General features: G+C 34.9%; 2 protein-coding genes across 3 annotated transcripts in view; one reads left to right on the top strand and one right to left on the bottom strand.

Annotated features, from left to right (window-relative positions):
- ANXA1 (annexin A1) overlaps positions 1–24,344 on the bottom strand; it is a 360,547-nt gene that overhangs the window by 98,121 nt on the left and 238,082 nt on the right. The window lies entirely within an intron of this gene.
- Positions 1–24,344, top strand: part of ALDH1A1 (aldehyde dehydrogenase 1 family member A1) — a 50,270-nt gene that overhangs the window by 6,080 nt on the left and 19,846 nt on the right. The window contains exons 2-5 of the mRNA XM_051789388.1: positions 10,373–10,444; positions 10,747–10,865; positions 18,082–18,186; positions 22,115–22,255. Of these exons, the coding sequence (XP_051645348.1) occupies positions 10,373–10,444; positions 10,747–10,865; positions 18,082–18,186; positions 22,115–22,255 (437 nt within the window). The remainder of the gene's footprint in view (positions 1–10,372; positions 10,445–10,746; positions 10,866–18,081; positions 18,187–22,114; positions 22,256–24,344) is intronic.

Raw genomic sequence — 24,344 nt, 5'->3', positions numbered from 1 at the left:
TTCTGGTTAGGTGAAAGTTTTCATACTTGCCTATGCCAAATTAATACAAAATTCCAGGTAAAATTTTGAGAAAACATCAGAATTTTATTTAGTTTGGAGATGAAATTTTAAATCTTTCTTGGCAGTGATAGCAAAAGAATAGTTTTATGCAAACTTTATCCTCAGCAAAACATTTATGTTGTTGTTAAAGGCTAAATACTGTCTTCTACTGCCTGCAAAATTTCTGTGTCTGTGGAGTTTGGCAGGCTAACTAAACAAGAAAGTATAGCAGCAATTTAATTTTTCAAGCCAGATTTATAACTTTAGCTATATGCCACTTATTTTTCAGGGAAAAATTGTAAGGAACAAACAACAACTCTACTTTTAGCCACTGTATCCTGCCCTTGGCTTATTTTTGGCCCTGCTTTCTCCAGAATGTGCTGATCATCCAAGGAAATTTCAGCTTATTACTATCATTATCACCTCAGAGTACAACTATTATCCAAACAATCTATAATTTGAAGAACTTTTTCAGTTTTTAGTATAATTATTGTACATAAAACCTAACATGCTCACTACCAAAGCAATATGTCAGAGAATATGTATTTCACATGTACTTATTTTTCTTAGGAATAAGAAACGTTAATATTCTCAGCTTTCGTAGTTTTCCTTACACAAAGTGGCAGAAAAAAGGTTTTTAATTATTCTGCTGTCATCTAAATGGTGAAGTGAAACCAAAATCGATCTCTTTTTTTAAAAAATCTTAAAAAATATATTGAATTCCTCAGAGTTTTTCTTAAAAGGTCTGAACGTGTTTCTTTTTGTGGGACACTTTGGCAGCAGCAGCCATATAATGTTACACACAAATTGTGTAAAAAGGGGGCTTGTTTACATTCTTAATTATATAGATTACCATAGGCCTGGGTTCACAAATGATCACAGCTTTAGCCTAATGCTACACAGTATCAAGCAGGATGAAGAGCAATCTGAGAGTGTAAGGTTTAATATGTTCATGGAAAGTGAAGCTGAAAATACCTCACGTCTTGGACTAGAAAAAAAAAGCAAAAAACCCACACCACCCCCCCAAAAAAAAGCCCAAACAAACAACAACAAAAGCAAAACCAACCAACCAACCAACCAACCAAACAAAACCCAACAAAACACACAAAAAAACCCCAAACACTGAAACTTAAAAAAAAAAAAATTCTACTTCTATTTTCTTATAAATTCTGTAACAATCAGAAAATATTTTCAGGCACTTTTTTCCCCTCAGAATTACAATACACATTATACTGGACTACAATATTTCCAGTTCAAACATCCTTGTTCCTTAGAGAAAGAATTTTCCTTCTTTTTCTAATTTTCTTCTTAGAAGAGAAATGGTGAAATGGTTTTACTAAAGGAAACCCAAAAAGTATATCTAGTTCTATCTATATCTGCAATAACCTGTATATATATACAAATGCACACACATTTAGCACATCCACAAAACATACTTCTAATTTTAGATGAAAAGTGAATGTCACACACCTCATACCAGGATACAGTTTTCACTGTAAGCTTGGCTTCTTCCAAGATTTATTGTTGCTAGATTTGCAATTGTAAATCTGCTGGCTAACACATTTCTGCAACAAAGCAGAAGATTAGTTCTCAGAGTGTATGTTATTTACCTGATTTTCCTGTACTAGGATGTTATCATCTATTTTCCATTCTGAAACGAGTTCAAGGGATCATACAGAAATTACTGATATAATTCAAATTTGTCACATCTCATATTCCTTTTTAAATACAATTATTTAATTAAATGGTATACAGACCTGAAAGCTACTTCTTCATAAGATTCACAAGCCAATGGGAAAGGTTTTGGTAGCATTCAGTGGAAGCTAGACTAATCACATAATTTCAAAAATCTTAGTCAAGTATTTTAGCTTTTAATTTTCACTCACCTGTGATACTAATGAGTACAGTAGTACAATATTTCTATCAAAACCCACATGAATATTGGATTACAACCATGACAAAGTAGAGAAAAACAGGAATTACAAATTACAAGCTAATGTGGTCAGTTCACTACATCTAAACTTGAAATTAAGATTTAAATTGTAGGACAGGGAATAATGTCAGTTTTACCAATTGCCTTAAAAGGAGAGCAGATTCTGTCAACTGGAAAACAGAGATTCTTCATAATATGCTGCAAAAATATTCTATATTGAAATTTGTATTCTGAACACTATTGCTCCAGACCACAGATGCACAGATCTACAAACTGGTTAAAGTTCACTTTTCATTAGAAACTCCAATCTCTGACAGCATCCACAGAAACCTCCCTGCAATTTGCAAACAAAGACAGGACTTGCTCCATATTATTTGTTTGTTTGTGTAAGTCAAAATAAACAGTTGGGAAACAGAGGAGTTGGAAATCCATCAAAATCCTCCATTGACATTATAATACAAGGGAAGTACTTGGTGTCACAGTCCTTCTGGAAATGCTGCATGATGAATCACTGTGCCAAGGCTTTTTTATTTCTAAGAAGTCACATTTATACTGCAAATATGGATCTTTCTTAGCTTTTCTCATTACACTTCAAGTGTTATAAAGGGGACTTTTGATCTGAAGATTGTCTGCCGCATGGTTTCTAGACAGGTCTGTAGGAACTTTCCGGAAATAATAGTGGTAAAAGTAAGTTGGGGGGGGGGAGACAGGATGACACAAATGAATCATTAGGGATTTCATATTATTTTTACATTGGTTCAATTGCAACTTCAGTAGACATCCTTTTGATGTCTTCTATATATTGCAAGTTTTAAATGCTGTTATAGCACTTTACTACCTTGACATATGGAAAAGGTATTCATCTTGAGTACAAAGATTTATGCTGTAGCAGTCCTCCGCTTTGCACTGTAACAATAAGGCTTACTGTACTTTAAATACAAAGCTGTTACATCTGCAGTTATGAACCACCGGCTTTCACAAATATAGTTTTATAGTTGCTTTTTGCTTCTTTTTTGTTTTCTGGAACCTCAGCTTCCTCATGTTTTTCAGCAGGTTTGGGGGTTATTTTACTGTAAAGATCTCAGGACCCAAACATATCCTATACCAAAAACCACAAAAAATAAATATTTCAAACCCACTGTAGTTATGATGCTGCTGATTGTTAATATAACATACTTAGATCAAGACTAATAAAAACCAGTGTAAGGAAATTAAGACATATGCATTCAGAAAACTGTTTTTAAATATTAACAAAAGAGGTAGACATTAAATATATCTTTGACTGTAACTTTTTTAGATGCTCTTCAAAGCTTTAAAAGTAGAAGGGGTTATTTTGAGACTTTCATAACTGAAGAACACAATTAATATACACAGGCTTAAAAAGCACAACATAGCAATTATGTAAAATCAGTTGAGGCCATCTAAAACTTGGTTTTGAAACAAAGGTTCATGAAGGAAATGCTGCAAATTACTTGGCAGCAATTGCTGCTAACAACATAAGTTAATAACTAGTGTTGGGTCTGATTCTGATCTAACCCTGACCAGTTTTTGCACTTGTACTCTATTGATTTGCATCAAATTATTCACGAAGTTCACTGATAAGAGCTTTTATCTATGACCTGTGGCACAAAATCTTTCTCCTTATTCATAATCAATTATTTGAAGAACCTTTAAACTATTCCATTAGTTATTACTTGCTCCCTCATTTGAATTATGTACTGAAAAAAAAAGTTAAAAAGTAGTTTAATTTTTAACAGGAAAAACAGGAATAAGTTTGTTCTGAGTCACAAAAATATATTCTAAATATAAACCATTCTATGCTGAAAGTATAATCAATAAAATTGTATTCATTTATTAACTAATACATTGTTGCGATAACACTGTTCTGTGAAGAGTTCTTATTTTCACAGACCAGATATTCTGTCTAGTTTTCTCAAAGAAGTGTTGCAAAAAAGTTATAAATGTTCATTAACTTTCAGCAAATAATTAGAAAAACAGTAGACCTCTATTAATGTTTTAATTAAATAATGTGCTCCTGACAAGAAAATTATTATAGCCTAGATGATAAACTTATACTTTTTCAGTTGTTAACTTATTAAGGGACTGTTCTATGACTTTATGGCAAATATTTGATGTCACAATTGAATAATAAGTAATAATTAGTAAAATTAGGAAAAATTCTATTGATATAAGTAAAATACAATTTCTTATGTTCCGTATTTTAGCACAAATATGTACAAGTCAGGTACATTGTTTTATAGCTCTTATTGCATTTTTCTGAGAATTTCTTTCTTCTCCAGAGATACAGACGCATTTTTGATGCATCAAATGATAATGAGTTCTTTTTAGTTGTTTCTGTTCTATTGCCTTCTTCACAGAAACTGTTATCCTTTTCACTTTTGTCTGATTATCTGGTAATAAATTGAAGAAAAGAAAAAAACAATTACAAGTAATTTTAATTTAAGGAAACAAAATATACTACCTGCTACCAAATATTCCTGTAAATTTTAGGAAATGCTCCAACAATTAAATAGATAGTCTTCTGATGTATATTATGAAGAATATTGCTTCTTGTGGCAATGTGTTCTGTAGTTAAATGTTTTTAAAAATGGTGTAATAATTCCTGAACTGCTACTCTCTCTCTCATTGTTCCACAGTATATGCAGTTCCTTTTATTTTTTTCCTTGATTTTGTGTTGCAATTTAGTCATTATTTTACGTGGAAATTGTCCTATATACAAAAATAAAACATCTGTTTCCAAAATCAATACAAATTATGATTCATGCTACAGAAAATATAGACTACAGTAGATGCCCAAGTAGCAGAAAGATAAATATTAAAAAATGTACTTGTCATCATAGCATTATAGAACAGTTTGGGTTGGAAACGACCTTAAATATCATCTAGGTCCAACCCTCCTTGCCATGGACAGCGTTGGAACTACTTTCCACTAGACTGGGTTTTGCAGAGCCTCAGCAAACCTGGTTTTGAATATTTCCAGGAATGGGGCATCCACAACTTCTGGACAACCTATTCTGGGGCTTCCCCAACCTCATAGGGAAGAATTTCTCCCTCATATCTAATCTAAACCTGCTATCTTTCAGCTAGAGCCATTACCTCTTGTCCTGTCACTACATGTCCTCATAAAAAGTCACTCTTCCAGCTTTCTCATGGCAGGCCATCTTCAGGTACTGGAACGCTGCTGTAAGGTCTCTTCCCCAGAACCTTCTCTTCTCCAGGTTGTACAACCCCAATTCTCTCTGCAGCTTTGCAGAAGAGGTGCTCCAGCCCTGTGAGTATCTTTGTAGACTTGTTCCAACAATGTTCCATGTTCTTTTTACAGTGGGGGCCCCAAAGCTGGATGCAACACTCCTGGCAGGGTGTCATGATAGCACAGTTCAGGGGTAGAATCACCTTCCTTGACCTGCTGCCTCATTTCTATTTGTGCAGCCCATGATACTTCTAGCTTCCTGGGGCTGCCAGTGTATTTTACCAAGACTGTTGACCTTCTCATCCACCAGCACCTTGAAGTTCTTCTCCTTAGGGTTGTTCTCAATCCATTCTTTGCCCAGCCTGTACTCGTGCTTTGGGTTGCCCCAGTCTAGCTGCAGGACCTTGCACTTTGCCTGTTGAACTTCATGAGGTTCATACAGGCCCATGTCTCAAGCCTGTCCAGATCCCTCTGGATGGCATCCCTGCTCTCCAAAGTGTTGACTGTGCCACACAGCTTGGTGTCATTATCAAACCTCCTGAGGGTACACTCGATCCTACTGTACATGTCTCTGACAAAGAAGTTAAACAACACTGGTCCCAATAATTTATTTACACTCCAGAAGCAATATTGTATAGTTCATAAATGGTAGCTAGGAAGACGTCTCCCTGTGGTGGGTGAAAAAAATAAAGTGAAAACCACCTCACAGATCAGCACCTATCTCTAGTAAGGTATTTGTATCAAAAGTGGATAAATTGTCTTCCTTTATAGCAACCAATAATAATTATTCACACATAGCATACTGTTTGGATTACTAGGATACTGAGCTACTTTATGTACTTTGGAATGAACAGATCTGTGCTTAAAAATATTTGTGCTTCTTACCACTGATTACAGAGAGTTGCTATATACATAGCTCAGACATAGATAGCTGTATCACTACGATGTAAATTTGTTGAGGTGTGACCCATTCCATTGAATTAATCGTGATATATCATGTTGTTTCACCCCAACAAAAACAAAGAGTGGAAATATTTTCTAAAGAGGGTTTTTGACTGATTTTCTTCAGTAAACTTGACTTACAGAGCCACTGGTCCACAGTTTAAGCTTGGTGTCCCTGTGCTCAGTGATTATGTGTTAATACACTGCTGCCCATGAGTGAGTAGATATTACAGACTTTTCTGCCCTGACCCCGAAGTTCCTTCCTAGGTGCTCTGTTCTCTCTCGCATTGTTGTCATACTTTACTGTCTGTTATGAAAGGGATTTGTTGTAAAGGTCCATATTTATCATACAGGTGAACAGAGAGTGTTTGGTATGTGTATGGAATCAGAAGATGAATGGAAAAGACATTCATCTGTGGTTACGCACACTTCAGTGTAGAAGAGAGGAAACACTTACCTGTCCCTCCCTGCAGCAAGCGTATCTTGGACAAAAACATTATCATGGATTCAGCAGAGAGTAGGCCTCATGACAGCATCTACTATCAGCCCAAGCACTAGTAACAAGAAGTTATTCAGTGTCTTTGATACCAAGCTTACAAAATTGGTAGCACTAGTTTTTCTTGTGCTGTCTCTTCCCTCACTGTAGTGAACAAATGGAAGTTAAATCTGACCATTACTGGAGCAAAGGTGTTTTCATGAATCAGCCAAACAGTAGTTAGTATTATGACCTGTTTGTGGAGGTATTATAGAATTGCAGAATCATAGAATACGCTGAACTGGAAGGGACCCATCAGGATCATTGAATACAAATCCTGTCCCCGCACAGGACACCCCAAGAATCTCACCATGTGCCCGCGAGCATTGTCCAAATGCTTCTTGAACTGAGACAGGCTTGGTGCTGTGACTACTACCCTGTTCCAGTGCTCACTCACCCTCTGTGTGAAAAAACTTTTCCTGATATCCAGCATAAATCTCCCCTGACTCAGTTTCATGCCTTTTCATCAAGTCCCCTCACTGGTCAGGAGAGTGAAGAGAATGGAGAATATTCTAACACATTTCATCATATGCTGTTATCATCCATGTAGCAAAAAGAGAATTTTCAGTAATTGAATTCAAATTTCAAACTCAAATACATAGTTATGCATCTGTCAGCTGCCTCACTCCAGGATTTTATAGACCACAGAAATTTTATAATAAGTGAAGAACTGCTAATTGTGGTCAGAGATATCTGTAATTATATAAAAGAAAAACTTGGATTTTCAGAAATGCAAGATAGTGCTCTGCAGAAGCTAAAGGAATTTGTTCAGCAGCCTTGAGGATCTTGTCATTTTGATTTCAGTAAATCACAGAGTTATCAGAACTTTAATATCCCACCATCTTTGGACTATAAATTTATGATGGCAAAAGTGGCAAAAGTGACTACTGTTTCTGTTCTACTGACAGTAATGGATGGTATAAGGAAGATTAACAAATTAAATAAAGCATTTCAGAGTGAGAGTCCACGGATTTCAAAAATCTCAGTGATTTCCACTTTTAAAACATATTTTGGTGCTTTTGACACTTGATCTTCCACTCCTGATTTAGTACCCATTTCTGTCAGTACCGGCAGGGAATCTACTTGAATCACTGAATAACTGCCTATCGTAATTCCATGTATAATCTGAATTTGAAAAAAGTTGTTCAGATAATCAGGATTTTCAGTAACAGAGATATTGTCTAAATAGAGATTTTTCAAAGGATTTTTTTTATTATAAGGTTTTTATAAAGTGTAAGCATGTACTTAAGTATTAGAGACTCAGTCTAAATTCAGCATAGATGATGCAATACAGCTACTAAAGAGTCGAGTGTAACAGCATATTCTGTGCAACACCTATTCCAGAGAACTTTGGACAATAGTGCGTGAGTCACCATGGAAGATTATTAACTTGAGTGTTTTGAATTATAGCAACTTTGTAGAGGTTACCTACTAATTCTTGAACTGTACATCATTACTAAGGTGAAATGTGAAAAAGTAGTGATTCAGGATGGAGGAAAAAAAGCCACAGAATAAAAACAGCAGGAAGCCATAATAAACAAGAACATGGTATATGAGGAAAATTAAATAATTTCTACACTAGGTTAGAAGCATTCCTAGGCTGAAAATAAATAGGAAAGTTATTGGAGACAGGATTGGGATGAATGCAAACAATTTGTCTAAGCAATAGTTTCCTAGAGAAAAGGGGGGAAATCAGTCATCAGAGAAGTTAAGGGGTTTATTGACATTAATGGTAATGCTTGGAGCAAGTCTCAACAGATAAGGTCCAAGGAAAGAGCAACTGGATTGCTCAAGATAGCAAGTAAACTTTTAAAGAGACAAGACTTTTTCAACAATATACAAAGTCTAGAGAGAAAAGAAAGGACGCACGGGAAGAATGGTAATGAAGGTGATTCATGAAATCCAAGGAGAAAGAGGGAAACACAAAAAAAAAAATGAGGGCAAACTATGTGTTAAATGAATAAATGGTGTGGAAAATAAAGCGATGATTCCCAGCATGTTTGGAAAAGTTGAAACTTTTACCCAGGGTAACATCTCTAAGGAGATTTCAGGTCATCCTTATAGACATGGAAAGACGATAAATGCTATCATTTTCCAAAGCAGTTATCATAATTCTAGATTGAATATTTTTTTAAAAAAATCAGGAATGCTGTGGTACATAAATATGAGAATGCATTTAGAACATTTGGGAGAAAGGTCTCTTGCTTTACTTGAAACAAGATAAATCCACTGGTCTCTGTTTTTTAGATCCAGTCAGGCAAATCTGAGCAATTGGCATGTGAATTAAACAGAGACAAACTCTTTGTGGTTAATGGAGAAAAGAGTGGCAGGAAGGTTATTAGAGTAGACATTAGTGTCTAAACCTGAAAATTACAAGGAAAAGTAAAAGAAAAAAAATTGGTACCAGAGAATAGGACTGAAAAGTTATATTCCAAATAGAAATGAATAAACCCTATTTAGATATTCTGGGTTTTGTATGAAATTTAAAGACATTCTCTAAGGCAGGCAAACACTGTAACCCAAAATGTTAAGGTCTGAAGGTACTGTTCACAAAACTGTAAAGTATACTGTCATTTGCTTGGGTGTCTTAAGCCAGACAGCTAAGGCAGAAGACCTGAAGGATGCATGCCAAAGTAAGTAACGAGCAGGTAACCTTGGATATCAGGATGTTACGGCAATAGGAATGGGTGCTCTTCATTCACATGACAAGGTGAATGGCTGAAACTTGTTTAAGTCCACACGGCTCTTTATATCTCACTGAGAGAAGATTATCATGATAATAGAATTCTTTCTTATCCAGAAATAACTTGAACTTTTCTAAAGTTCAGAAATTCTTGCTCAAACCATATGTCCAAACACAAAAATCATCCATAATAATTAAGGCATGCCCTTTAATTCAGAAAGTATGTGAAATATAATTAATGTATGGCAAGATTAATCTTGTGATATATCCTATCTCATCTGTCAGTTAAAGGCCTTTTATTGACAGATGGTGTAGATGATGCCTGATACATGAGTTAAATGTGTGCAGTGAGTTTTACAAGCATCTGTGTAGTCTCAGTCAAAGCAATGAGATCATTTCTCTCTATTTCTATGGCATTAATCCACAGTGCATATATCAGAAACCTAGCATAGAAAAACAAGTCCTGGGAGACCACCAATCAGAAAAGGTAGGACTTAATGAAGAAAGGAGTTTCTTGTGCCTTATAAAATGATTTGCCTGTAGAAGAGATACCTTTCTCATTGAATAATCAGAACAGGACATTTATGCACCAGTGGATTTCACCAGTGTAGAAAAATCTTGTCTATTAAATGATTTGTTTTGAACTCAGTTATTCCAAAGGGTACTGTGGTAAAAATTTTGTCCTTAAATTTGTGGTGCTATCTGGAAAAAAAATAGCAGCAAAATTTTGCTCAGTTCTGCCCACAGAGATTTTCTGGATTGATCATTTTTTTTTCTTACCTTCACATTTCTTGAAAAATATGTGAAGGATTTTGTATCCTTCATACATAGTCTTCCCTTATCTCTATGATCTACACAACAGACATTAATTCCAGTACTTTAAATGTACCCTGACCATATTAAAATGTAATCTAAAGTGGCTTGTTTTTAATGAATGCTTTCTAGCTCTGGTAATTATTCTCATCATCCCTCTAGTGAGAAAGGCTTAGTTTGTTTCCAGAGCTAACAAGTCTGTCTTTACCTTCAGAGCTGCCTTCAAGTACGTGAAGAACTCTACATTAAATCTGGGCACCTGCCTGCTGAGAGAAAGCAATTTTACAGGTAAGATGAGGAGTCCTAAAACTCTATTCCCCAGTAAGGAATTTGTAGTGTCTGCCTGTAAGCAGACTGTTTCAGCAGTGTTTGCTTCATCGAAATCTCAGTTCAGTGAAAAGGCTGTTGCTTTCGGTCATAAAAATAGGTAGTGTCATTTTCTCTTTGCAATGAATTCTTTCATCCAATCATATTCCTGTATGCAAATATACCATAGCTGGTTCAGATAAAAAAGCACAAATAAAGCTAGGGGCTCAGTCAGGACAAAAACCACTGCACTTCCTTTATACCTCATTTCACCTGTGTTTCAGGAACATCCTCAAACTTCTCAACTGAAAACATGAAGAAGCAAGGTTCAGACAGCAATTCTACTACAGTTATGCCAGCTGTGCCAGAACCAATCAAAGATCTGAAAATTAAGTACACCAAGGTTAGTAGCATTTGCATTTCTTAATCTTTCTTATGCATTCAACTTAGACAGTAGGATGTGCTCAGTTTAACCTTATATACTACAGAAGCCACTGTAAATCAGTGCTTAAATGTTTGTTCTGACCGAATTCTGATTTTACACATATTAGCAATTGATGTTCAGTGATCCTATTAACCTAAGTTAAAGCACCTAATTGTGTAAGAATGATACAATCTTTCTATATTTAATTTAGGGTGAGTGTTGTTTTTCTCCTGAAACAAACTTTCAGCAGTGGTAAGTTTCTCAGAAAGTATAAATGAAGCAAAGAAGGAAAGGTTTCTACTATTATATTATTTTTCAGAAGAGTGAGAGCGAACTAAAATGTCAGCATACTGCATCACGTTATGATCAGATTTAAATAATTATACCTAATAAGAATATGTGGAAAGGGATATGTGAAAATGAAACTAAAATAAAAATAATTCTGCTCACATGTTAACCTTAGAGATAATGAATCTGTTTTTCAGCTTAAACAAGTACCTATTAATAAAGTCTACCAACACTAACTACTCAATATTACCATAAACTTTTTGAAATAAAAAAACCTTCTCCATATACATTTAGAAACATACAGATAAAGAAGGTTTGTATCCAGACTTGTGCTTCCAACTTGAAAAGACTCTTTTCCTGTTTTATACCATAATATTATATCATAAAACACAGATATCTCCTAGAATTTTCAAAAAAAGTGTTGGCAGAGAATATTGAAACTCTACTCTCTGAAAAATTCAGGTAGAACAATTGATCACAAAGGACCTCTTATCTTTGGAGACTCCTTTATCACTGTTCTTTTTTCTCGATACTGTTGCAAGGGAAATAATATTATTTTCTAGAGCCACTGCTTATTTTCTTTTCCAAAAGCGAGGTATTCAGCAATCATCTAAATTAGTCCTTTTGAATTACATTCTATCCTATTTTTTTAAAGGCAAAAATCGAGCAGATTTCAATGCATATCTTTCTTGAATAAATCACACAGGATCCTACTTTGTAAATATTTAACAGACTAGGAAAGCTATGTAGTTCTGCCATGCCACGTGATAGCCCGCTACTGCTCTTCCTGTCTCAAAAAAAAAAAAAAAAAAGTTTTTTTACTATTTGATTTTTTAGTTTTCCAGAGGAAGACAACTCATATGAGCAAAACACTGCCTGATGTAACTGAATATTCAAGATATGAATTCCTGTAAAGATTTTCGTCCTTCTAAAATATTTCACTAGTAAAAATCTATTCTGTTAATATAAAAAGCAACCACAAGACAGCCAGCCAAGACAATTGAAAAGTCTGTAGTTTGTAGTGTGCAATCAACAAGAGTGTCACATTCCAAATATTTCTTTTGCCTTTGCAATAAAGTTGTATATATAATTTGTACCTGTGCAGAAATGCAATGCACTGGTTTGCAAAATCCAACAAAATCCAACCCTTGTGGAGGTTTGATCTTTGCAATGCTTTCCTTCTGTCTTCAAACACCATATAGGATGATCTGAAAGCCACAGCAGCCTACTGAGAGACAGAGATTTGGGATATTAGAAATGCTGGCCCATATCCAGCACTCATCTCACAATTTAATAAAACTTTTCCACTCTTGCCTTCTCTCCCATCCTGTTCCTCTCCTGTTAGAGAAGTTAGAACATAGGGGGTGGGTGACTGCTTACAATGGAAAGAATGAGACAAGGGAATCACTAATTACTGCTGATGTATTACCCTTTCTGTCTGAAGCACGTAGGATCAGATCCTTCATTTCTGTACACTCTAATTTTTCTTTTCCTACCATTACATAGTATCAACAGCCATTGCATGAGAATCTGAAGAGAAGTCTTCAGAAGATGTTCAAGGACTTTCCTCTTTACTTAACACTGTTTTATTTTCTATGAGAGAGATCATTTGAGGCCTTTCACAGAATTCATTTAACTATTTCCATATGAATCTGGATTTATAGGTAGGTATAGCTACATTTCAGATTAATCCTTTTTCATGTGTAACATGTATACTAGTATAACACTTAACACTCCTGGGAATTTCACTTTCAATCATCAAATGGAAGTATTTTAAACACTAAAATTGGCTTGGATTTTGAACCACAAAGTGATCTTGAATTGGTTTCATATCTGAATCTCCTTTAAAGATATGCCCGTGAACTGAATAAGTTTTGGTAGCTAGCTAAAACTATACTAGTAAATATTTTACTTAGTTAACACTGCAGAATTAGACAATAGTGTGACAAATACTTTCTGTCATGATGCTTTCACATACCCTAAGCCCTGTGGTACTCCTTTAATCAGAGAAACTCAGATTAGTTAATTATTAGGTTGTCAAATTACATGAGGGGTAGAAAATGGCTGAACATTCTCTCACTAATCTGCATGTGGAATATCAGAAAGCCACTCTGAATAAAGAAAATCATAGCTGAGCATCAATGTGTTGCATCACTAGCTTCAAAACAAAGATGAGGCAGAAAAGCACAAAAATATATTTGGAATATCTGGGGAAAGGTAATCAGCTAGAAAGGTACTATAGAAACTCACTCTTTTTCAGATCAGCTTGCTTTGTAGACATAAAGTCCCTTACTGACAAATAAGAAAAATTTACATAAGTATTGAATAGAAAGAGTGTGTTCTCTGATTATTAGCTCATTGCAGCAGTAAAATGTAATTCTTATATCAATAATAGCATACAATTTCAAGGGAGGGGAAAAAAGTTACATGAAATATTAGCCAAACATAAGATTCTTGTAAGGAAAAACCTGCAGTGGGAAAAAATAAGATTTCACAGCAGATATTCTATACTGACATATTTGCTTAAAGCTAAAACTTCATTCTTTAGTAGTTCCTTAAATAATATTGCATATTTTATTTTTATTGCTTAAAGCATACAGCGAGACTCCATGATGTATTTTGAGACTGGTACATTAGAACTTACAGCACTTGAAATGTGCCTCCTCTTGGGCTGCAAATCTTTAAGGTCTAGATGTATCTCTAAAATTTACTGCCAAGTAAATGTTAGCATATTACAGTACTCAAGAATATCTGAATGACTGCCATAACCTCTAAGAGCAGGTGTACATGATTCAGCACTGTGCATCATCTCACCTGAGTGGTGCTGAACTGCCTTCAGCATGACTCCAAACTCAGCCCTGATGTCTCTTCGCTGTTCCTGGCCTGTAAAAAAATACTGTTGGTGTAATTCCCTGGTTTATAGTCTGCACTAGAAAGCTTGTGAGCAGTCAGTTGAGCAGCTGTTCAAATCTGTTGGTCCCTTTTATCTTCGTGAAACAGTCAATGGGGCTCATTTGAAAAGTATTGAGAAGAAAAACTTTATTACAGCAAGGGGCAGATTTATGGGCAGAAGAGGTTTTGCTTTTTCTTGTACGATAAGTTTGATATCTAAATAGAAGATAGCTTAGACATTTAATTTCATGTTTACAAAGTTATCCTTAATAGCTAAGTTAGGAATAGTCCACATTTTAATTGGTTCTATTTCATTTCTTGACTACACTTCTGTATTATTTTTAACAATAATAGTGAATTACATTAAAATTCTTCCCTAGAAAAGAATAAGTTTATAGACAGATGCTGATACGGGATCTTTGCTACAGCAGAAATTAAGTACTTTCTTCTTTAAGCTGCACTTTTAAGTCATTTTGCAGAAGCACTGAAGCCTGAATCCCTGTACAGACTTTGTACAATACTGAAACAAGAAAAAGGGGATTCTTATTCTAAGGAAGATTCAGCAAAAAGTTACGTTTCATAAAGTGATGACACCTAATGCAAGGGCCCTAAAATTTATTTCAGCAGAGCTGTGGTGTGGTCCATCTGAAACAAAGCTGTACAGAGTCAGCATGAGCTTCCCTCATGCAGCACAGACACAATTATGGCACTTCCCATCTAGCAGATACTTTTGTATTATGAACTCACAGTCCTTTCAAAATACTCCAGGACTGAACGAAACGAAACCACTGAGATGACAGAAAAAAATATAAAGTTCAGGTCTTGTCTCCCCATTCTCTGCTCAGGTCACTTGAATGATGAAATCAATTGTGTAAAAAGGATAGAAATACTGTAGTCTTGCAGGGAACTTCAACCCCAAATGGTGAATGGTGTTAGATCATTTGAGCTGAAACCAATCATTTCAGAGAAACAAGATTTTACAGCACTCTGTCATTGTGAAATAAAGACAGTCAGAGGGGTTCGACTGCCTGTTGACAGGCTCTATTTGAAACACTAAGTGTACAGTCTCATTTACAGGAAATGTGTATTTCCAATTCTACTGCAAAGAAACTTGAAAGTCATTAATACTTTGAGTAGTTGAAATAAAAATACATCTTCTCTCCTAAAATTCCAGTGAAGTAACATTTACAAAATACCTGCAACGACGTTTCTAAATCCTTGCAAAACAAAATTGTACTCCTAGACCTCATGGGCCATAGTCAGTCATCACAGACAAAGCCCTGCACAGCGCTTGCCACAGAAGGGTTGCATTTATGTTACCCTAGATGTCAGTGGAGTTCTGATTGACTGACAAAACACTGTAAACTATTGCAAGATGATCCCAAACATAATTTTTCTCAGTCAAGGTTGTTGTTAGAGGCTGCTGTCTGCAGGTACTTTGATGTTGCCTTGATTTAGAGATCCATATCCTTTTGGTTTGTAGCAAATACTCCACAGCATTTAATGAGCGTGGCTGAATGCACATTTACATGTACAGCTGCCTGCAATGTATTAATACACCTTACTTGTAGAGTTTTGACTTTTTCCTTCTCTTTTCTTTCATACCTGCATTTCCAAGGCTGCTATCTAGCTTATGAAAGACATCTGGATAGTTTGATTTATACAGCCCTGTTACAATGTTGTATATATATTTAATATAGCGAAGTTATGTTTTAAACAGAAACAGTATTAGAAACATCAATAAGAGATATATTCTAAACTAATACTACGGGCAATATTGGTTGGTGCAATAAATGTAGTATTTAAACAAACACTTAAAAAATTTCCAAAAATGGTATGTTTTGCTATTATTCCTTTCATGGACAGATATGAATTTAGCATACTGTAACATCATAGCAGTGTTATGTTAATATTTACCTTTTACTTTGTCTCTTTTCTTGGCAATATGTCTAGATGGGGGGGAGAGGGGGCTGTTGCACATTTAACCATTTAACTGCTGTCTTTCTCCTTTCACCACAGTCAGAATTTCGTGTGGATAATCTTATAACCAGCTTCATCACTTGTCTGAAATCTCCAGGGACTTTCCAGGGATTGATAGCTTTTGTTAAATCAGGAGTCTGCTGGTCAGTCCTGATGGTCAGACATTACAATGACAGCCTGTATAAGGTGCCCACATAGAGCCAATCTGAAACATACAGGAATATATTAAATTAAATATATTAAATGGCAAATTGTTGCCATATTCATTTATTCAAATACAGTATTTTATTGATCTTGATCATTATTCACAAAATATTCCCTAATTATTGACTACCACTCAGTCAGAGTAGGCAATTTGAACACTATGCAAAAAAATCTATTTCCTGAAATCAGACACATTTTCATAACATATGTGGTTGTAGTGGAAGGGTTTAGTCCCCAGGTCTGTGTGACAGGAAGTATTTATCCTGTAGTTCTGGTGTCTTGACTTTGTCTACCCCAAAGTATTTTCTGGTTTTCTATTTCAATTTTCCTGCTACTCTAAGCAGCACTGCTAGGTCCTTTATCCTAATGGAGAGGAAACAGGAATAATATATTTTCTGCTAGCTGGTGTCAATGGCTAAGCTCCAGTGACTAAAGGTGAGGCAAGACACCTTAACCATAAAGAGAGGCACAGTTTGAGCTCAAAATACTTGGTACTGTCAGTCAGAGTCTGACAGGGTCTCAATGATGAGTATGCGCAAGACCTTACATGCATGCCAGCAACACAAGGGCGTTGGGAGAGAGTGAGAAGGGAGAGCACCAGCCCACCAGCACCAGGAAGGTGGGCTCAAGCATTGGGAAGGCATCTCGGTGTGGAGACCCCACTTTATCACTGACCCAGACATCACAGAGATGGTCAGGCAGAGAAGGACAGGTACTGTTAACATCAGACTGCATACCTTATCATGTTCACTTCAAAGAGCAACCTACATAACAGTTCTTACCAACATAGTCTCCTCTTTTCAACAGCTGTGCATTTATCAGGTCTTCCCAAAAAGCCTTTCCTTTCTTAGCCTGTTTTGAGGCTAACCTACAGTAAGAAAATTTAACCCCCTCCAACAATTTACCAACAGTGCCTCACACATGGCAGGCTCTAGAGTTGTACAGATCTCGTGCATCCACATGTAAGACCTAGGTTCTATTTTGCATTTGTGAGCAGAGATAAGTACCTTGGATTTCACCCAGAGATCCTTACACATGTCCTAAGCACCCACAACCATCTGGATGCAATTCTGTGGAGTGTGCTCTAGGACAATCCTGCCTGACCTGAGATGTTGGACCATATGGTTCCACTGTGGTTCCTTCCAGCCTTATTCATTCTGTGATTCTGTGATTCATTCAATTGACTATGGAGAGGGTTTTTCAGTCTCAACTTGAATTTCAGAAAACTATGCTGTTGGTTTTGCTTATTTGGGGCTTTTGATTTGGTTTGGTTTAGTCTTGGTTGGGATTTTATTTTCTTTGGCACGAGAGAGTGAAGAAAAATCAAAGTAAACCTAAATACAACAGTGCTCTCCAAGATACTTCTAATTTAAGGTATTATACTCACTAAACCCAAGGATTGGGTCTACTTCTGTCAGGCTGTGTAACAAGAAGGCCCTCCATCCTTACCAACCCTGTGAGCACAGGAAACCCAGGTAGTTCTAGGTAGGTCGTTTAGGGAGGTACCTCCCTCACACATCACAGATTTCAGTTTGAGAAGGGAAGGATCCCTTTGTAACAGCATATTTTTATGATATGAAACAAAGTAAAAATATAATGTAGAGAAAGTTTGCCTCATCAAAAGAAGGCAATTTTAAAAGGCTGATCCCTGTTATGCTAACGTGATTACTTATCTCTTCAGAATAATTTAGAAACGTCTATTCCAATTTTAATTCAGGTATCTATCAATCAGGTAGCTCTCAAGTATGAAAGATAGGTTTATTCACCAAAGCAGATGACAAGCAGTTATATATGTGTTACTAATATTGTTGCACTCTTTCTTCCCCTGCAGATATTTATAAACAATGAGTGGCATGATTCGATCAGTGGTAAAAAATTTGCAGTCTTTAACCCTGCAAATGAAGAGAAAATCTGTGAGGTTGAAGAAGGTGACAAGGTAGAGTTTTCTTTCTTGCTCTTAATTCTAACTTTAAGTTTACTTCTTCATCTTAAAAGCAGTAAGGCAAGCAGCCATCTCTGTGATGTAACCACCTTAGGCATGTACCTACTTCATTCTGTACACTTCTTCTGCAAAATAATTCTTATCTTTATTTTTTTTTTATTAAGCCACAGTATTTTTTGTAAAGAGACAGTGAAAAACTGATTTACTTTAGGATCTCGCTCATATAAGAAAAGTTCTAAAGAAATATTTTTTGCTGGGTTTTTCTTACTAATATTATAAATTCTTTTTCTTATCTGTGATCAGTGACAGCTAAAAACTAAATTGGGAGGTTTTGTTATTTTTTCATGCTCTTTCTTAGTCAGTAATGTAACCTGTTCATTACACACTTATATAAAACTTTTTATTATAGATAATATGAAGAGGGCAAATATTTATAATTTCCCACACAGACACTGTGAAGATTATTATTACCATCAGCATTTTTATGAATATGTCTTCTCAGTATTGCCCCTTCAAATATTTTATTTGGAAAAATATATGGGAACGTGGTCCTAAAAAACACTGAAGTTGAATGTGGCCTATGAAGTAGTCACTAATTCTACCAAAAATGATCTACTTAAAACATGTTGAATCAATGAATTTAAACAGAGGACTAAAAAACTTGTTGAAAACTGCCTACAAACATTTTTTGTATGTATTTATGAGATTCCCTAGTGGAAAATTACAGATAGATGCCATGTAATCAAAAATATATTGAAAACCTAAGTGCTAAGATCTGTATTTTGTTATATTATGTGCTTTTCTCATGAAAAGGATTTAACTAGTGCTACTATATAGTTATATGTAAGTTATCAAGTTGGGGGAAGGGTAGTTATTTAAATAGGACAGGCAATGTTGCTGAACAGTTTTAAAAGTGATGACCAATTTTTTCTATAAACTCTGAGGAAGCAAGTATGAGAAGTGAAAATGAAATTGTTTTTATAATTACTGATTTGGTTTATTTAATTTTATTTATTTATTTATTTATTTATTCATTTATTTATTTATTTCATTTTTTACACTTTTCCCCTCAAGCTCAGTTTTTTATATCCAAAAATGAGGAAATTTTTTCACATTTCTCACAAAATGATGTTATTTAAGTAAAGAAATATGCATACCTAGAATATTTTGTATACAAGCATTTTTTTAAGCTTAGCAGTAAAATATTCATTAAACACCTTTCTATCCAGGAGATACTGTAACATTTATAAGCTGCTTATGCATGTTATAAGCTCATCAAAAATTTATTACCAATATAGTAAGCATGGGCTCTTTCAGAATACTTTAATTTACTGCACAAAGATTCAGTCTGAAATGAAATTCTCTTTTGAGAAATACATTCAGAATCATTCATTAAATCAATTCATTAAATCTTAGTTACTCTGGTCCATAATTTCACCATGAATCTCCTAATAAACTTTGTCTCTAAGGCTGTCTAGCACATGAGCAATAGTGACCACAAACTTCTAAGAAGGTCATAATGAAGACACATTTTAAATTTTTTTTAGAAAAACATGAGAAAGTATGTTTTTAATTATTTCATATATCTAACCAGGAGTTTTTTTCAAAGGCTTTGCTTTTGTTTAGTCCCATTTACCTATATCTAGTGCTGAAACAGTGATATTTGATCATCCTCAAATTAAATTACTCATGACTTGCATCTGTTCAGTTACCACACAAAATTTCTTTCTTTCTTTCCTTACCAGCACTCCAGCAACTCATTAAATAAAGAGATAATACTATTCGACAATCAGGTTTTCTTTCTCTTCAATAATTTTGCAAACTAATGTGTAATGACAACTGCTATTAACTAAATTGCCAAGTGAATTGTACAAATCTAGTAAATTACACAACCATTATGAACCTAATATGTTAGAGCCTAGACTGCAAATAATGAGTCAAAAGATTTTAGGCATTTAATTTGTGCATAAAACAGGGTTGACAAAAGACTGTCCCATTCCTTGTAGTAGTATTTTTCAAGAAACAAGAGGAGATTAAAAAGCACAGACAAATATATGTGGGTGAGAACTGTTCCCTTTCAGTTTGATTGTTCTTTCAAGCTACATTCCTAATCCTAGAGGCCCCTAGTAATAATAAAACAGTTCAACAAATGGTCAGTGTACGTAAAGTAAATGTACATAAACTAAATGTAAAAAAGTCTAAACTGGCCCAGAAAAGAGTCTTTATACTCATAAGTGTAGATTTATGTACCCGAAATAAATTTCATACTGATGAAGAACAATAATTTTTTTATTACTTTTCATTCATGGCCCTTTAAAACCTTTATCTTATTTCTCTTGGTTTTAATTATTTCTGCACTTCTAGTAGAAAGAACACATGGTACTGTAGTTTTAATTTACATCATTTGTACTAGTATGACTTTTGTCTCCCCCTTGTCCTTTTCCAGTAAAGGCTAAGCCATAACCCCTCAAGTCATATTGCAAAGCTATAGAATATTTATGACAGGGTTCACAGATAGTGACGATGTATTTGACAACATTCTGAAGATTCTGAAGAAAAGCAATTCTTCTTAAACTGGTAGATTTCAGCTACCTGATGTAGGTGACTGGTCAGTATGATCCTATAGTAATGGCTATGCTATTTGTATAGTTCCTTACTACCTTTTCCTGAATTTCCTGGAAAAAAAATTGGGAAGTTCTGTGGGCCTCCTGCTTAACAGGTCTGTGTTGAGCTTTCTAAGCCACTAACCCACCTCACTCACAGCTTTTAAAAATGTGTTCCTGGCTATCAACATCAGTTAAAGATTTAAGATCTGGTTCATGTTTAAAACTAATGATTTTGGTGTTAACTCAGTTGACTTTGCTGACTTAGTCAACCTTGATAGTGCTTTCCCTGGAGAAGAAAGCACTGATTAGCAAACAGCAGCACAAAAAAGTTTGAAAGAAATCCTTCAAACATTGCACACAAATTTCTCAGGGAAATGTGACACAAACAGAAACTTCTTTTTTTTTTCATTTCTAACAAAAAAAATCTAGAATAAATCTGCTTTTTATGTAATTGTTTTCCTGGGTAAAGTTTTACAAGAATTATGAAATATAGGAGAATTCCAAGTACTAAAAGCTTCTCACAAGAGATTTTTAATTTTGGGGGGTTTTTTGAATGCTGGAACACCATTTGCACAGAATAGTTACATATAATTCATCATAGATTTTCCTTCTACAGTGAAAGCCAAATGATAAATAACAAAATATGCTATAAAAATGGACTATTAATGGACTGACAAACTAGCTGACATATTCAAAGACAATGTTTAGATTTCAAAATATTTAAGCTTAGCATTTTAAACTGGGTGCTTTTTTAATTTTCAAAATAATTTTAAACATAGATTTTTCTTAAATCTTCACAAAATAAATTTATTAATTTGTCTTCCTCAATAATAAATTTGTGTTCATTTTATGAAACATCCTAAAGCACAGATTTTTCTAACCTGGTCTTCACTACATCACAAAATAGTTTTAGATGATAAATAATTAAACATTTAACTTGCAGATTTGGGCATCTCTTTGTAAATAAAAGAGAATAAATTGTATCATCAGTGTAATTTTTTGTTGTATGAAGAGGGCTTGAAAAAAATAAACTTTAAAAATAGAGTTCCTCAATATGCTTTTATTTTAGAAGCTTTGAGAACCGACCACCTGTTTCTCATACAATTTCACATTGCTGAGATAGCAACAGAAGTGTTTGAAAAAAAAAATAACCCATGCATTTAAAATTACTGTACCAATTTTGATTAGATTGGTCTTGGTTTCTCTTATTTAAAATTTAAGTTACATTTCAAGTTAAACTTCACATAAGTAACAACCAAAAAGACTGATGACAGAATCAATTACTGATTTAAAAAGTTTCTCTTTTTTCCCCACAGGAGGATGTAGACGAGGCAGTTAAAGCAGCTAGAAAGGCTTTTGAGCTTGGGTCACCCTGGCGCACAATGGATGCTTCGGAGCGAGGAAGGCTCTTGAATAAACTGGCTGACTTAGTTGAAAGAGATCGGCTGATTTTAGCTGTGAGTATGATATGTGAGCAAAAAAAATGGGACAAAAGTCCCGATTTAAAGAAAGATACAAGGAAGTGTAACGTGCCTACCTTTTGGAAAGTCACGCTTTCTTAATACTTGTTTTTCATCTCTACAGCAAAATGACCACAGTAATCTGTGTTGTACTCTGACCTATTAACATCCCAAATCCAAAATGTACTTGAGTATTTGATCACTTTAAAGTGATACTTAAACTACCTACAATCACGGTAATTTGAATTGCTGATTCTTAAGGACATACTAACATAGATCACATGGTTAACATTTTTCTACACCAAAGTCAGAACAGAGGCCCAAACACAAATCAAAGCCTGAATCAAAGCCTAAACAAAAAGCCTGGCTCAGTGTTTATAGATGATACAAGTCAGAACTGGGAGAAATTTTGAATTTTGTGGCTATATATTTCATAATCACTGGTCCTTCATTAACTCCAGTTTGAAACTGGTAATAAGTGACAAAGCTTAATCAAAACCAAAGGCATCAATGAATTATTTAAAGGGAAGAAGAACATGAGGGGTAGGGAATGATGTCCTGTCTTCACCAAGTACTATGTATTGGCTATTTTACTACACCTAACAGCAAACACTTAAGTTGTAACACCTCCACCTACAGATAGTGAACTAAGTCAAGAAATAACATGTAAAATAGAAATGCATCCCTCCCCTTGTTTTACGTCCCACATATGATGCTATTTCAAGAACATTCTGAAATTAAAATTTAGGCAGGATTATTGTTTGCACTGAAGATGAATACTGGTTTTCTGTCAATGGTGTAAAAAAATTTAAAGAGAAGTATCATCACTCAGACTGATCCAGCTACAGCTTGAAGTATTTAGCCATTAGCCATAAACCATACTGTTGATAAGCTCATAAAATTTAAACCTTCAAATACATAAAACTACAAAGCATCTATTGCCCATTATATGTCCTTATGACTGTACTATAGTTACTCAGGAGAAATCTCAGGTGGCTGGAACTTACGTCTTTTACAATGCTAGATTTATTTGAGATAAGAGAGACAAAATTATAGCAGAGGTACATTTTTAATAGGAAAGTACATCCCCTTGCCAATTAAATATTGAATAAGCTGGCATTTGTTTCTTTATTGTAGCGCCTAGGGCATTATAAATTCAAAGAGGATGAAGATATAATAATTTTTTTTTCTACAGGAAAAAACATTGAGTTAGTTTTTTTTCCCATTTGCCATTTTCATGAAATGAAAGTATTGCTTTTCTCTGAGGTCCCTCCCTAGTTTCTAATTTACTGACTTTGTTTATATTTCTTACATCTTACTGACTCATTTCCCCTTTTAGATAAGGTATGTTTGAATGAACTGCTTTCCAGATTTCATCAAAGTGAAGGGAGATTTTCTCCACTCACAGCTTATCCTACCTGCAAAACTAGTACTACAGAATAACAAATAACCCTAGAGATCACTATATCTCTAGCCCTAGAGTACACTAGAGATCAAAATAGATCCCAAAAGCGCATTGCAGAGGTATTGTCCTGTGTTCATGCATCTGACCAGGCTGAAATTACTCTGTTTTACTGCTTTGTTTAATGATAACATGTTTCAGAGGCTCAACAGCCCTGCAGGCAGGTGAATGGAACAAGAAGTCAAAGCAGGGGACTGAAAAAGCCACTGAGAATTGTGTTTCTTATGTTTCAGTCCTTTGTGAAGTTGAAAGCTAGAAGATTCATAAGTTTGAGGACAGGGAATAATTTTCTCCCATTTCCAAACAGAACAAAACAGCGCCAGACATATTGCCTGGAACGGCAAGGGCATATCTCATTTAATCAGTTCCTTGTTGCAGAAAGCCATCGAAAATTGCTGTCTTCTCTGTTTGTTCTGTTCTCTTCCCAAGTATGATATCTGAAAAGTGTCCAGTCAACTAAAACTGTAGACTTCACTGGGGCACTATTGTTGAACAACTGTTCTTAAAGGATCAGTCTGTAGATCCAACCTGAAATGCTAAAGAATCCCAACAAATTTAGAAAAAAAAAATGTATTTCTAAGACCTGATTAGATCTTTAAACCATAGTCTGGGTTTTTGCTACTG

Source organism: Manacus candei, unplaced genomic scaffold, assembly GCF_025592945.1.
Source record: "Manacus candei isolate 608988 ecotype Guabito, Panama unplaced genomic scaffold, ASM2559294v1 h1tg000027l, whole genome shotgun sequence".
Classification (NCBI taxonomy): domain Eukaryota; kingdom Metazoa; phylum Chordata; class Aves; order Passeriformes; family Pipridae; genus Manacus; species Manacus candei.
Note: the sequence above shows the minus strand (reverse complement) of the source record. Positions and strands in the feature narration are given on the sequence as shown.